The sequence below is a fragment of the Strix uralensis genome, chromosome 15, assembly GCF_047716275.1.
Source record: "Strix uralensis isolate ZFMK-TIS-50842 chromosome 15, bStrUra1, whole genome shotgun sequence".
Lineage (NCBI taxonomy): Eukaryota > Metazoa > Chordata > Aves > Strigiformes > Strigidae > Strix > Strix uralensis.
Genome location: NC_133986.1, coordinates 12,199,062 through 12,213,860, shown reverse-complemented (window position 1 = coordinate 12,213,860; position 14,799 = coordinate 12,199,062). Strand labels below are relative to the sequence as shown.

At 47.4% G+C, this 14,799-nt stretch overlaps 1 protein-coding gene and 1 long non-coding RNA gene across 2 annotated transcripts; both read right to left on the bottom strand.

Moving 5' to 3' along the window:
- Positions 1-1,881: 1,881 nt before the first annotated feature.
- On the bottom strand, positions 1,882-5,938 carry SCT (secretin). Its single transcript, XM_074884924.1, has 5 exons — positions 5,638-5,938; positions 4,998-5,102; positions 4,608-4,712; positions 3,328-3,429; positions 1,882-2,267 (listed from the first exon to the last, which is right to left on the bottom strand). The coding sequence occupies exons 1-5, from the start codon at positions 5,724-5,726 to the stop codon at positions 2,156-2,158; spliced, it is 513 nt and encodes a 170-aa protein (XP_074741025.1). The 5' UTR covers positions 5,727-5,938; the 3' UTR covers positions 1,882-2,155.
- Positions 5,939-11,034: 5,096 nt separating this feature from the next.
- Positions 11,035-12,248, bottom strand: LOC141950341 (uncharacterized). Its single transcript, XR_012631000.1, has 3 exons — positions 12,152-12,248; positions 11,852-12,019; positions 11,035-11,141 (listed from the first exon to the last, which is right to left on the bottom strand). It is a non-coding gene; the product is annotated as an uncharacterized LOC141950341 (long non-coding RNA).
- Between the last annotated feature and the right edge of the window lie 2,551 nt (positions 12,249-14,799).

The following is a 14,799-nucleotide window of genomic DNA, read 5'->3' as shown; positions in this document are numbered from 1 at the left end:
AGTGGGGAGGGAGTGAGCGAATTTATGTTTCTGATGTGCCAGAGATGGGGTCTGTCTTGGTCAGGTCATTTCCTGGAAAAAGTCATAATGATGCTACTATACCCCTTATAGCTAATTTATTTCAGCCAGGGTTTTTCTGCATGGTCCATGTTCCCTTTTACAACAGGTTTTGCTCGATAGCCCATGACTTACAGTTTCTCTCTTCTTGTTGCAGTCTGTCATGTTGTTCCTGAAAAACAGATTTTATTTTTTTAAAAAAAAGTTTAAAAGCCAGCTCTCAAATGCCTTATCTTTATTTCTGGAAAAGGCAAAGGTTTCAGTGGAGACAAAGCCATCTTGGCTGCTCTTCTGTTTGGATGGTAGAGGAAGGAGCTAGGCCCTGTGTAAGCCCTTGGGTTGAGATAATCAGTTATGGTTCCAAGACAATCTTGTTACTCCCACCACACTACAGTACCATCACAAGGTGAGCAGAGTGGATCCAGAAACAGTGATGGGGCTCCGCTGCAGCCCAGTGATTGCCCAGCAACTTTGTAGAGACAACACACATCTCCTTCTACCAGTGGCTCTTTGGAGTGCTGCTCCCCAGAATCTCCATCCAGGCTCCAATGATTTACACCTCAGCAGCTTCCTGAAGCCTCAATAGCATGTTATTCCACTGTCTTGTCCTGTCTTTTTCTGAGTAAATTTTTCAGAGCCAAATATCACATGGCAAGGCGTTTGGCCCCTTGTGTAAAGAAAGACCATTGTTTTCAACTTGCCCATTGTGTAGGAGGAGAAGAGGGACAGCTGTTCTCACTGCTCCTTTTAAAATCCCAGTTGATTTCAGAAAGTTCTCAGGTGCTGCATTTCAGCCAGATGGCCATTAGTGACTTAACAAGATACAGACTGTCAACACTCCTTCCAAAAGTTCTCCAAGAGGTCACTTTCCTAGCAGAGATTTCCTATAGACCAAAATAAACAACTGCTAAGGTCCATGAGAGCAGCATTTCAGCATCACGGTTAGGGAATGGGTGCTTAGATGAACATTTGAGAGCAATGAGCTGCTTTGCAGATGTCAGGTACATCGCAAATGGTGAAAACTGATGGTGCAGAATGGACTGAGCAGTTCTGCAGTAAGCACACATGATTGCAGCTGAAGATGCCTTGTTTTAGGGCTGCTCTTCAAAGTCTTTTGGTTTTACAGGAAAGGTGGTGTTTCTGTTTGTCCTGGTTTCAGCTGAGATAGAGCTAATTTTTCTTCTTAGTAGCTAGAGTAGTGCTGTTCAGTATGAGATGAATGTTGATAATACACTGATGTTTTCAGTTGTTGCTAAGAAACATACTGAAGCCAAAACACAGCACTATTTAGCTCTATCCCAGCCGAAACCAGGACACTGTTCTATCAGAGGAGGGAATCTGCCAGGCAGCGTGGTGCAGGGGTGACGTGTAAACCTCATTAAATGGCAGCAAATTCCTCCTAGTGGAGCTTTATCTTTAGTGGCTATGAGAAAGCTGAGCCAGTAACTACAGGGGCACAATGGAGCGGAAACAATATTTACAGTGTGTATCTATGTTGTGCAGCTCTCAGTATATTTCTTTGCAATCACATCTAGCACCTGGCTGAGTTTCTGCTAACGGGAGACCCCGATGCTGCCCTCTTTGTACAGCTGGGCTGTGGGCAGGGCCAGGTCCCAGCCACCAAGATATGGCCGGGGGCTGCAACCAGTGCCAAGATGCCTCATGGCGGGGGAGGGGGGAAGCCTGGTAGCATTCCCTCGGGTGGGGCGAAGCCTGGCAAAATCCCTCTCGCCCCCCCGCTCGAATTCCTAATTCCAACACCTAGTAATGGTACCGCCCTTATTACTGTTTCCCAAAGAGGAGCCGAAGCACAGGCGTAGCTAACAAATCTTTATTAGACTTCAGAAGCAGGCAGCCAGATGCTAACATGAAGTGGAAGTGATGTGCTTCATTTAGGCTCCATCTACTGACAACAATTCACACTGACATGTGTTTCACTCTATAATCTAAGAGGTTTTACTGGATTTTGGCTGCTTTCCAGAATTTTTATTTGCTGATCTCAAGAGTTTTTCCTAAGCAAATTCAGTAGATTCCCTGTTTATTTTCAAGGCTATATACATGCAAAACTGTCTCCTTGGCTGTTTCTTTCCTTTCACCTTCAGTCGAAACTGTCTGTGTCTTCCTTCATGTCTGCAACCAGCTGCTTAGAGATGGGACAAACATACCGGCTGGTAATTGCAGCAGCTTCCCTGGCATCACTGTCTGAGTGGCTGTTGGAAGGGAAAAAATGAGTGATAGTTTGTTATTGCTGGGGGCACAGACTGCCAGAAGTGTGACAAGGTCACCTCGTAAAATTCAAAGGTGACTCCAGGGAGCAGATGTATGATGGAGGGACCCACATCATGGCTGCCTGCAGCCAGGCACCCCACAAAGGCACAGACGAGCCTCTTGGTGTTACCATCCCAGTTTAATCTATGTGGACAAGAGGTACTAAGGGGACAATAGGTACTAAGGGACAGTTATTCCCCCTAATTTTAGTGATTTAACAATGAGATGTCTAATGGGAAGTGGTTGGTCACTAGGAAGAGACAATGTCCAGATGCTGGGACAGCCCATCCTGAAATGTCTGTTTGAATCACTAATTGAATCAAGACAGGGTAGCAAAGGCTTTCTGTTTTAACTGTTAGGTTTCCGAATGGGATGAACAATTGTTTCAGTCCAGGATGACAACTCTGTGATTAGAAAAAAATATTATTTCATTTCCCTGGGTTTTAGTATTTTTAATAACTGGCTTTTATATGCCACTTCTTAGCTGTAAATCTCAATGCCAGCTGTGCTTTAGGTAAGGCAAAACTGAATGCCAGGCGGGTTTGGCATGTAGAAATAGAGATAACCCTGAACACAGGCATGGAAATCGGTTGAGATTGCACACAGCTGCACTCCACCTTGCCGTTAGACTGAAGCATTCGCTTTTCTAGCTCTGCAAACCACCCCTGGGGGTGTGGCTGCTGACAGGGTGACAGGAGGTACAAAACTGTGGGATGGAGGGCTGCAATTCAGCAATGACAGTCCCCCAGACAGTGCCTCACAAGCTGATGGGGAATGAGGCAGAAGTGATTTTAAAATACGGACAATTCTAAAAATCTTCCACCCTTCCCATTTTTGAGGTTATTTTTGAGGATATCAGCTGAGCCCTTCTGATCTGCTGCATTACGTCAGATTTCTGCACTTGGGGCAAAAACTGGGCATTTACAAGTTACTAAAAGTCTTCTTTCGGCTTCAAAACTTTGGTGACTAGGGCCATAGAGATGAGAAATCTGTCCCAGCTACCTGGTGTTTAGAAAGCTCTGGTACAACCACATAAAGCAAAGTTCCTCATGGCTGTTTTCTTCCTCTCTCCCCTGCACATCTGCATTGGCTGGGCCTGGAGAGCTGGTTTAGATAGAGAAAATTAATAATTATTTTTAAAAAAATAAAACAAACCCACAAACCAACAAACAGTGTAACCACCACAGCTGTAAAGCAGCGCTGCTCTCTGGAAGGCGGGTTCACCCCTCCAGGGATCTGCTGCATGGTCCATGCTCTGTTAACCTGCTGACTGTCACCATAGCTGTGCAGGAAGAAAAAGAAGTATCCTCTTCAAATCAGGCTCAGATGCTTTCTGGCTGGCAAAGGGACAGGTTTTAATATGCACTTGCACTCTGCCTCATTACCCAGTACCGACATGTCCTTCCATCCATGGATGTGTACCTTTTTCCAGCATTTGGAAATTAAAAATCTACTACCTCTGCCAGGATTTTGTTAGTGGTGCATGCCCCAGAAAATATCAAAGCACCCTGAACAGATGGGAAGGAATCAATGTGCTATGTCTCTGCCATCAAGAAAGGACTGAGCTTGAAGAAAAATCTCTCCAGGCAATGTTGTCCCTTGATAACATACCAGCGGCAAGGGCAGCAGCAGTTGTGAGTTGTATCACGGTGCACCACCTATAACTGATGATGTGCTCGTACATGTGGCCTCAGTGGCCCCATATTTCGGCTGGATGCAAGACCCCATATTGGCCATAGATATGATTATGTCTAAAGCCTGCCCAGTTTGGCAGTCAGAGCCCTGGGTGGGGACTGTGAAACCCAGAGGTCTTCCTCATTCTGTTACAGAGCCCGTTTATCTGCTGTTTCTCGGGTACTTTATTTGAAGTAGGTAAATCACCTACAACTTTCCCCAAAAGGCTAAATCAAAATGCAAACAAAAAATCCTAGGCTGTGATCTGATATAAAGTTTCGTGTCCTATGGATTAAGATTGATATGCATATGCAATAGATAATGTTTTATGCTTAGAAATGGCCTCAGTGAGGAGGTTTGTGTCCCGCTTTGCCGGCTGTGACAGGCAAGACAGGCTGGTGGGTATCTCTGCTATTGCACAGCAGCTCCAGGCGCAGCCTGGCAGGAGGAGTCCCAGTCCCAGTCCCAGCCCCAGCCTGCCTGCCCTTTTCTTGAGTTTTCCAAACCACTGGCCATGCCACCCCCCTTTCCCTGGAGCAGAGACCTGCCTCCCTGCAGCCTGCATGGCCCAAGCTGCCTTCCCATTCCCCAGGAAGCAGAGCTCTTACCTGCGCTTGCGGCCCATGAGATTTTGAATGAATTTCTGAACCTGAGCATTTCCTCTCATCTTGCTGTATTCACTGGTAAACAGTCCATCTGAGTGCCTCTGGGACCTGTGTCAGGGAAAATACAGTACAACGGCTGCTCCTTCCAGCTGTGGGACTTATCACAAGACACAGAAATTTCTCTCCCCCCCCCCCCCACCAAGGAGCCCTGTATCACTCCCCTTCTCCTCTTCTGTCTCCTTTCATCTTGGGCATCTTCTGGATGAGGCCAGTGCTCAGCCTGGCTCTGGAGCTGGAAACAGCTCAGCCCCATGGGCATCCCCTTATTACTGGGCTCTCACCTCCCACTGGAGACTTCCATGCACCAGGAGGGTGTTTTTGGCTGGTCCTTACCTCTCCTTGAGGCCCACCAGGTGTTTGACTAGCTGCTGCACGTAGGCATTGCCATTCATCTTGCTGAGCTCACTGTGGAAGAGCCCATCAGCATGTCTCTCAGTCCTGGGAAGCAGAAGAGAAAAGGCATGGTTTTAAGACCAGAGAACAGGCATTTAAAACTGCTCCCTCAAGGAAAGAGGGTCCCAAACAAAGATGGGCAAGAATTTGTTCCAATTTGGCAAAGTTTCACAAAAAAAGGGCAAATCTTATAGGAGTTTAAAAGAAATATCTTTGTTAACCATCACAGAGGAAAACTTCCTCACTAGGCTATTAGAAACTTCCACCTCTATCAGCCTGTATAAGGACCTAGCAGGAAAACAGACTCAAGAGTGTTTTTTTTACTGTAGTTTGATCTGTTTGGGGTCCTGATTTTTCTCCTGGATTAAGTAAAATCAATGTTTCCATTCTTAAGTGAGAAAAAATGTTTACAACATTTGCACTCATTTAGCTAAATCAATTTAGGGAAGAAAAAATTCCAACAGCCAAGCAGATGCAAGTTCTGGAAGAAAGACAGATAAAAGGCTGACTTTATAGCTAGCAGGCTCTTCGAACAAAAAGCCACAGTGAAAAAGGAAGCAGAGGCACAAGAAATGCTTACCTCTCCCGGGATGGCAGAGATGCTGAGAAGTGTGATAGGACAATCATGGGAATAATTAGCTGCCACAGACCAGTCATCAGGGAAACCATGTTCTCTCCTGAATTAAAGCACAAGGTTTTATAAGCAGCAGAACAAATGACCTTGGTCCTTGTCTGGTACAGTTCACATGCCACACAGAAGACATGGCTGTATAAATAACACCACTATAACTAAAGTAGGCAGGAATTCCTGCCAGCAAAGATAGTATTTCTTTAAAATGTACAAGATGAACAATTCAAATCATATTGCCAGTTAGTTGGAAGTTGTTTGTAGTTGTTATCCCGCCACCACACAGTCCTGGAACACGGCTCAGAGGTTGGCTGTGTGAGATGACGTCTGTGCTGGAGTTTGCTGTGAGTCAGTGTAATATGCCTTGAATACACAGGGAGGTATCATGTGAGTTAATCCATCAGCTGCACAACACCATGGAATAAACCCCATTCTACGATAAGTCTCTGAGAGCTGAGCCTTCAGGGAGAAGATTTAAAGTGCCCATGAAAACATCCGTCCCAGACAGCTACTAGTATATCTAGAGGATGCCCAGGAGAAAGCTGTTCAGGTTTTTTCAGACAAAAAAAATGGCATGTACCAAATAAAAGTTCATTTACACACACGGAAAGGGAAGGGCTCTTGTGTGGGATGATAAGTGCCTATCCTCTAATCTTTCAAGAAGGAAAAAAAGAAATAACACACATTTTCAGTAGCAGCAGAACCCTGTATTTTGTCTTCTTACAGAAATAAAACCAAAAGAAAAGCATATTTTGTTTATCACAAGCCATTGGATGTTTTTCCCTTTTGTTTCCAGGCTCTTTTTGCAGCCCTGTGCCTCCAGAGATGTGTATGTGCCTTTATAAGAGCGTACTCACATTTCCCGAAGGATTACACAGAAGGCACATCTGTAATTTATAATATACCTCCTTCCTCCTGCAAAGAAGCAAACCTGGCTTTCTTAGTCACTGTCCTGGAAACTCTCCAACAGTACTTGCTAACCCAATATCAAAGTCCTCCCACTTTGGTTTTACTTTAGTCTGATACTAGACAGTACAAAGAGAATTAAAGGGCTGTCAGAGTTTCCTGAACACTTTCTAGCTGCCCTTCTGGGCCTGTTTATTACTCTAGAGATACAGCAGGATGAGAAGAGGCAAGAGGAGGAAGGACAAGGGGGGGACTTGTACAGAAATTTATTCACTGTAAGCCACAGCACAAATATTTAATGGGGGTTTCAGAGCAGACAGGTGTGAGATTTTGCATGATTAAGGAGCCATAAGCTTCATCTCACACACACTTCTGATGCTTTAGTGTTGTGTTTGCCTGCCAGATTTGGCTTTGAGGGGGATGGAATAGGTAAAACAAGAAGGATGTTTCAAAGATCAGTTTCTTTTTGGAGCCCAAACAAAACAGACCCCACAGTACCACTTCCCAGCCGAAGGATGTGGAAGAGCTGAAAACAGCCACCAAACCCAGAGCACACCACCTTTCAGGGAAGGGAAACCTGGGTCCTGAGTCTGTCCTTTCCTCTGTACAATACCTGCCATGCAACGCCTTGACCCCCAGCCAGGATCTCACCACAGCATTTCGGCCTTTCTTGTGCCAACCCTGGGCTGACATTTGTCTTGGAGCACCACATTTAAGAGCCCATTTTAAACCCCATCCCTAGTTCCAGAGTTTCCCCTCTCTTCGTAACATTTCTAACTGCTAATCCAGTGGATTGACTTGTCTTTTCCCTTTCTGGACATAATTTTGTCTTCCCTGTGCAGATCATATTTGCTTGCTGAAGTAGCTAGGATCAGTAATGGCTGTTGGGGAACTTCCCCTGTGTATCAATGATGTGTTGCATTGGTTTTTTTAATCAGTCAGACCCCAGGGAGGAGGTAGATCTTCAGTGTGGTCACAGTAGAGCTGTTTAACCTTCTTAAGATACTTCCGGGCTTTTTATTGCCCTCCCCAGTGATGCTGGCTTTCAAGAAATGCAAACTCCATAGCTAACTTGGACCTTTAGCTGAACAAGTGTGCACCCAGCCAGCGCAGGACCTGGGAGCATCTCTGACCTTTCCAGCAGACAAGTCTGACTGCTGAAATGTCAGATTGCACCCCAAGACCTTGCTGAATCAAGGCTCCCACCACCCTGGAGGAGCAGGACCTCTAAGAGAGCTTCCCAAAAGGCTGGTACACAGCCGGTTTGCGCACCTTCTTGCTCCTGCCCATTGTTGTGCTCTACCTAAAACTATAGACCACGTATTTCTGGAAGCCATCCGGTCTAGCTGCTGTTTGGGCTCTGTTCTTTCCTCTGGTTGATGCAGAGGAGGAAAACCCCACATATTACCAGCATTGCTGTTCAGGAGGTGGATGGCCTCATGGCAATGGCTCAGCAAAGTGTCACAGAGGCCTAAAATCCACCACCCAAAAGCTGAAAGAGAGGAGAAGGCAGCCTGTCCAGCCTGACCGTGTCAGCACAGCGTACTCACCTAACCGTGGTCACTCCAGGCTCTCAGCTGTCTCACGGCTACGATGCGCCACTGGCCCACTCCTCTCCATGGCCCCCTATAAATCTGCAGCCCTTATCAGAAGCAATTATTTGGGTAAACATATGAATATGAGTAATCATGATTAACAGCAAATAATGCATCCAGGCTGCAATGTCCTTTTAATTACTCTCTAAACTCAATCAGGTCATCTGCAGCAGTTCGATGGACTGTATTTCTGCTGATGGGTAATAATTCCTGCTTCTGTCTGTAATGACAGTAATTTGTTGGGCAAACATCCCTGTACCAATTGAGTCATTATGATTGTCATCATTATCTCTCCTCCTGGCTTTAATTACCTCTTGATAGAAGCTTGATCTTCTGTTCTTCTTTTTTAATCCTGGCTTGGGTTTTGTTTGCAATTGCCAGGAACTGTCAGTGAGTGTATGTGTGTACCTGCAATTTGGCTAAACAATGTGTCACTTTTTTAGGGCAAACATTGGGTGAGGGCTGACTTCAGCACAAGGGGACGATACCTTTCAAGCTGTGGTTTCACAGTTGTGTGGTTTCACAGCCAGGAAAGGTCTGCTGAGAACAGATTGTATCACAGCTTCAGAGAATGAAGCATACTTATACATGCATAGAAAACATCCTGAATATATTCCCTGCCTTTGCTGGGGTTTGAAGCTGGTTGCTCTCAAATACTGCTGCTAAAGGTGACCTGTAAATGGAGGGAGAAAATAGGATTACGCCCTTTCTCTGCTTCTTTATGTTGTATAAAGTAGCTTGGAAGGATTAATCGTTATAAATAAATCATCTTCCAACTGGAGAAATAGGAGCTATATTACACTTTTTCTTGTCTACAAAAAAAATCCCCAAAAAACAGAGGGTGTCTCCATGACTAGAGTGCCGAGAGGGACCTGATTTTCCCCATCATCTTTCCTTTGGAAGAATAACCCCGGCACTGATGAGCAACAGCCTCAGCATGACTGCTTGTGACCGCAGGCTGCAGCTGGACCCCTGCAAAAGGGAGGGGAAGAAACAGCAGGGACATTCCAGGTCCCATTCCAGGACTGAGGACCACCTGAACAGGGGAGCGCATTTCCTCCTTTGAGACAGTGCGGGTCAGTCCTGCACACGTGCAGGCATTTCCCAACCATTTCCCTCTCCTTTGTGTAACAACTGCTCGCTTCATCTGGCACTCCTCCTGCAGTGCTCCCACCATCGCTCTGATACAGCTCGCTGTAGTGTCACGGCCTCTTTCAATGCATTTCATCACTAGACAACCAGGCGCCGATGGGGTGTGAGTCGCATCCTTCTCCCATGGCAGCTGAAAGCTCTTCTGGGCACCCAGCCCTGCTTTGGGAGCCCCCAGTGACATTAGTGACATCTGAAATTCTTGTCTTTTTGTTCTTTGCATTTAAATCTTCATATTCTCTGGATTCATATTTTATGTCTGCATTGGTGGTGACCAGCTTCAGCTTGGGCTAGTGGTGTTGCCAAACATCTACACTGAGAAAGACCATGTAAGAACAAGTCAAGGAGGGGAAAAAGTTTCTTTTAAAAGGGCTAAACAACATATAGGGAGCTAAAAATGACTAATGTGATTTTCCGTCCTTTGCCAATAACCTCAATGGGTCTGAAATGCCCCCAAGCTCTGGGGGAAACTCCGTTTGCCATGAGAAACTAAACGGGTCTAGGTAAGAGGCACACGGAAGAGCTTGCGCTGGAGAAGTGGCCCCATGATGGCAGCAGAGAGTGAGTAACAGGAGAGTAAAAGCTTCTGGGGATTGAAAGAACATGAGCTAAGTAACCTGATTTATCTACTTTGCAACAAAAAGCAGGGTTTGCCTTGCAGCAACAGTGGCAGAGTGAAAAGGCGATGGGGTGGGAAAGTGTGGCTGTGTCCAGCGCTGCTGCCACATAATGCAGGTGACAACCACGGGCTTGAGCCTAAATGCAGCTGATGAGGAAATTCAGGACCATGCAAGGAAACTCAAAAGCTTTTTGCAAGATGAAACTTATACCTGAATAAACTGGAGCCCAAATCAAATCCCCAGTCCTGAAACAACATCTGATTCTCCTTTAACCAGAATTAACATTAAACTCCCATCAGGAGACATTATGGAAATGGGAGTGATAAACAAAACTGCTTAGCAATATCAGCTGAATGGAGCTTTGTGAATTTGCACTTTTTCCATTCTCCATTTGTGTGAGCATTCAAAGTGGGAGTGGAGATTCCCCCTGCTGCAGCCAGCAGGCACAAAGCGTGATTAAATCATCCATTAATCACTGTAATCTAACCCATCTATGCAGCATTGCAGAGAAAAGCTCCCAGTCATTGACTAAGAATGGCAAAGGAAAAGGAAATTACTGCCCTCACCTGATCCCTGCTCCTTGCACAGCCCTCATACCCAAAGCTGCAAGAAGTCAGGGCCGAACTGATCCTTGCCACCAGCTGCCAGTGAGTGATGTGCCTGTTCCTGGGACGTAACACAGCGGTTACAGGACATACAGCAAAGTGGTAACACTAAGGAGCGCCGAGGCCGTGTGCCAACACTCCTTGAAGGGGCAGGGAGAGACGCCCCAGAGCAGGAGGGAGAAGGGATCTGTGAGCCTTGGCGCCATCCCTGAGCAGGACATGAGCTGTCCTGAGGCTGTTGCCAGGTGTAAAGCCACCGGGATCTTTGTGCAGTCACTTGTGCTTAGGCTTGACACCGCCTGACATGTGCAGCGTGGAGAGACCTGTGGTGAGCTGCATTAAGTAAATCCAGTTGCCACAGGTGCAAGGGCTATTCACAGCAGCCCCACTATTGGCTGGGGACACCCTCGTGCGTGGCAGTGAGCAGAGGTTACAAAACAGAAGCGCCATCCCCACTTCCATACCAAGGCTCTGCATCAAAGGGTACCTAATGGCATCATCCCAAGGGCATCAAAGCTGAGAGTGGCACAGAGGAAGGTCTTTTTTCTCCTCTTTACAGTGGGAGGGAGGGGTCACCAAACCTGCAGTGCGAAACACAGCATCTTATAACTATGTTAAATGTATTAGCCCCAAATTTGGCAATATCTAAGGAGAGCACCTGAGCCTGGCCTTTTTCTGTGTTGGAGGAAAAGACACAAGAAACTGCATTTTGAAAAAGAGAGGGTTTCATCGTACAGCTAGGTATCCTGAGCCCACACCACAAGAAGGATGCAGGCAGACTCTCAAAAATCAGCACACAGAGCTCTGGGAGGTCATTCTGAGTTCTGAAGGGGAGAAATTCCCATTCACACTTCAAAGGAATTGATACAGGAGATCAGAAAAGACTTTCTGGCTGGAGGAGCAGTGTGGATGCATTCAGACTCCACCTCCAGAGAGCTTTAAGAACAGGCTGGATAAATGCTGTTACAGTGTCACGTGGACATTGTTGCTCCTGCCTTGGCCCAGGAAAGCCCAGCCAGCCTTTGGGGTTGGTGTTTATCCAGGGCAATCCTTACAAGGTAGCATCCCTTGCCAGCTTGTCCACAGTCCAGACCCCAGCTGTGTTGCTGCAGCCACTCAGGATCTGCTGGGGCTGCTCTTCTTCATGGAGGCCTTGGCTGGCCAAAACACACATCCCAGAATGTTCCTACAGCCTCTGCACTGCTCTCATTGGGGTCCATGGCTTTGAGATGACTAAGTGCACAAGGGTCGAGACAGGCTGAGAAGGTTGGGGAAGGACCATCTTACCCACCACACACATCCAGCAATGGTGTCGCAAGTCCCGATGGAGCTGTTTGGTGCAGCTGACCTTCGAGGAGCCCCAGCACAGGCCATGACCCCATCCAACGGCAGCACCGAGTGACAGCATGGGAGTTTATTGAGGTCAGATGGTACTAGGAACTGCATGGCTAAATCCTCCCTACGTAAAAATAAAATACCCTTTAATCAGCTTACAGGTTGTTCAGGAACTTCTACCTCCCCCATTTTTTTTTTTCTTTCTTAATATGTATGTGTGTGAGTCCATGTGTGTAGTGCAGATTTTCTCGTGTACCTCTGCAGGTGAGCATTCCCCAAGCCGAGGAGCTGACTGTGACGCTGCTAGCTACTGAGAGCAGATTGGAGTAATTTTTTTGGACCACTCTCAGGTCTGTAAGAGAAAGGACCCTAATTAGAATAAGGGGATTGGAGGAATTAGTCTTCTAAATGCTCCTTTCTTGCCCAGCGTGGTTTCAGGAGTGGTTTTAATCTTTACCACCTGATTTTGTAAGTTTGGCTGCAAAAGGGAAGAGTGGGATGGGAGGAAGGCGTGAGCAGGGGCAGCTGTAGGCAGGCTTGGGAGAGGAAGGGAGAAGGAGAACCACAGTCCCTTATGGTCTTGTGGCCTCAGAAAAACACCTACCCCACTCCCAAACCCCAAGGTGGACTCAGCTATTATTCCCAAACCCTGGACAGGGTAGGGAGCAATCCTTGTCTTGGAATAAACCCAGTGTCACAGAAGCACGTCAGCCCCTCATGGTCCCTTTTGGAGGTCTGTGCCTAAAGCAATGCACAAAACAGAGGGAAAAGCCATGTTTACTCTGTTTTTCTGGCTTCCCAGTGCCTCTGTGTGTGCAAATGAGCTGTATCCCTCTCTATAAGGCTCAGTCTGTAAGCAGGGAGTACACACCTCCCCATGCCCAGTATGACAAGATATCTGGGTTTCATTCAAGTCCCAGACTCAGTGTGGGAGAGCCCTGTCCTTGAGGCTACACACCCCTCCATGGCAGCGTGGGATTCAGCAAGGGACAAATTACTCTAAGCAAACAATGCGTCCAGATCTAGGATGTGCGTGGCTGTGTCTCTATCCGCCTGTATAGTGCTCGGCTCCTAAGCTGTTCTTGGGTTTGCTTAGATTGCCTGTGTCTCCCCTCTGCTGTGTTTGGCCGGGCAGCAGAGTCCAACCAGGCAGGTGGGAGAAGTGTTGTGCTTCGCTGCAACATATGGCACCTTTCTGGATTTGCACTAGTTTAAAAAGAAAGTTAAGTTGCAGGGGCAAAAAGCATAAAATGTCACATTCCTGAAAGTGTGCCCACTTGCTCTGAAGTCTGGAGGGAAGATGCTAGATGTGCTAGTTATCTCCATGGTTGGCAGCACAACCCAGGGGCAAGGACAGCACAACCTTTGTGTCAGGAGCTCTGGGCTGTGCTAGAGCAGACCTCAGTCATTTCGATCCAAGTTGTGTCTTCTTCCAGCCAAATCCTTGGGTGAAATCTGCAGTAAAACCCAGCTCTTTTGAAAGAAGAGATTAGGACAAATATTAGGCATTTGGCTCACACTGGAAAAACAAAACAAACCAAAACAAAAAGCTTAAAACATTTTGCTAGGAATTGGGAAGAGAAAGGGGAAGAGTACCCCAGTTGTGCATGAGTGGTACCGTGGGTGCTGGCAGAGTGCCTTGGCTCTCCAAGGCATGGGATGAGAGAGGTGCTTTGGAAGCAAGCCCGAACATTCCTTATCGCCTGGCTCTGGAGCAGGGCTGGGTGCTAAGCCAGAGGATCCCCTAAGGGTGTGAGTCCGCCTCCCTAGAGATGCTCTGCCTGGGGATGCTGGGGCTGAGCCAGGCTCGTCCTGCAGACGCTCACACCTGCGGCGAGCAGGAGGCAGCCTTCAATTTGGAAGGGCTGCTACGAGACACGTCCCTCCTGCGAGCAAATCTTCCTCCCTGCTTGGGAATGAACATGGTAGAGAGAAACAAGGATTGGTTTTACCATGGCTGGCACTGTGATCCAGAAAAGCAAAAGCCAGGCTCAGGGCACAGTCTAGTTTTCAGAGGAAGAGGGGGAGCTCTGTTTTCCCAAACTGTGTGTGTATCCTGGCTGTCTCTCTGTCACCAAAGAGCTTTTTGAAGACCTGCAGAGCCAAGCTGCCACCCCCATCAATCTCTTGCTATTTTTTTAACACCCTATGGGCCTTCTTCCAAACCTCCTCTGAGAACTGCCAAAGTGGGTGCACTCTGCCTGTCCTCAGGTAGTCTCCACAGTGCAGGATGCATGGATGGGACAACACATACCACTGCAGAGACATAACGGGACAGGACTGGGTGGCTTCCTCCCCAGAATGGCTCTGGTCACCCCTGCCCTCCCGGCCCGGCATTGCTCCGGGCCCAGCTGGAAGCTGTCTTGTACCTCGGCACAGAGGAGCTCCCAGTGCCGTCTCGTCTCTCCACAGCAGAGTTGTGCGCTACTGCTCCCTATGTGTCTGGCCTTATCACAGCTCTAATTGGCATCAGCATCCTTAATCTCAGCCTCCAGCTGTTTGCTGTGTCTGGGGAAGAGGAGAAAGCACTTCAGGGAATTAATTTTAATTATAAGGACAACGCGCTGCGTGTCCTGGCTGGCAGGCAGGCTTGGCCAGCTGTTCCAGGTGTGCAGTGCCAGCAGTGAGCACAGCAGCTCCTGACAGCTGCTTGGGCTTTGTTTCGCCTGCATTTGGACTTCGCAAAGGACATCTTTTCCAGGGGAACAAGAACAGGCTTTGTGAAGAGGAAGGTGGAAGGAGATGCCCTCGTAGGTGCTTGCTGCTCCCAGGCATGCCTCTCCCTGCCTGTGTTGCCTTGCGCTTCTCCTCCTCCTCCCCAGGAGGTTTTTCATAACAAGTGGCTCTAATGAGCTCACTGAGGTTTTAAAAGCGGTAGGAGCTCTTGAAGTATATTAATTTGAT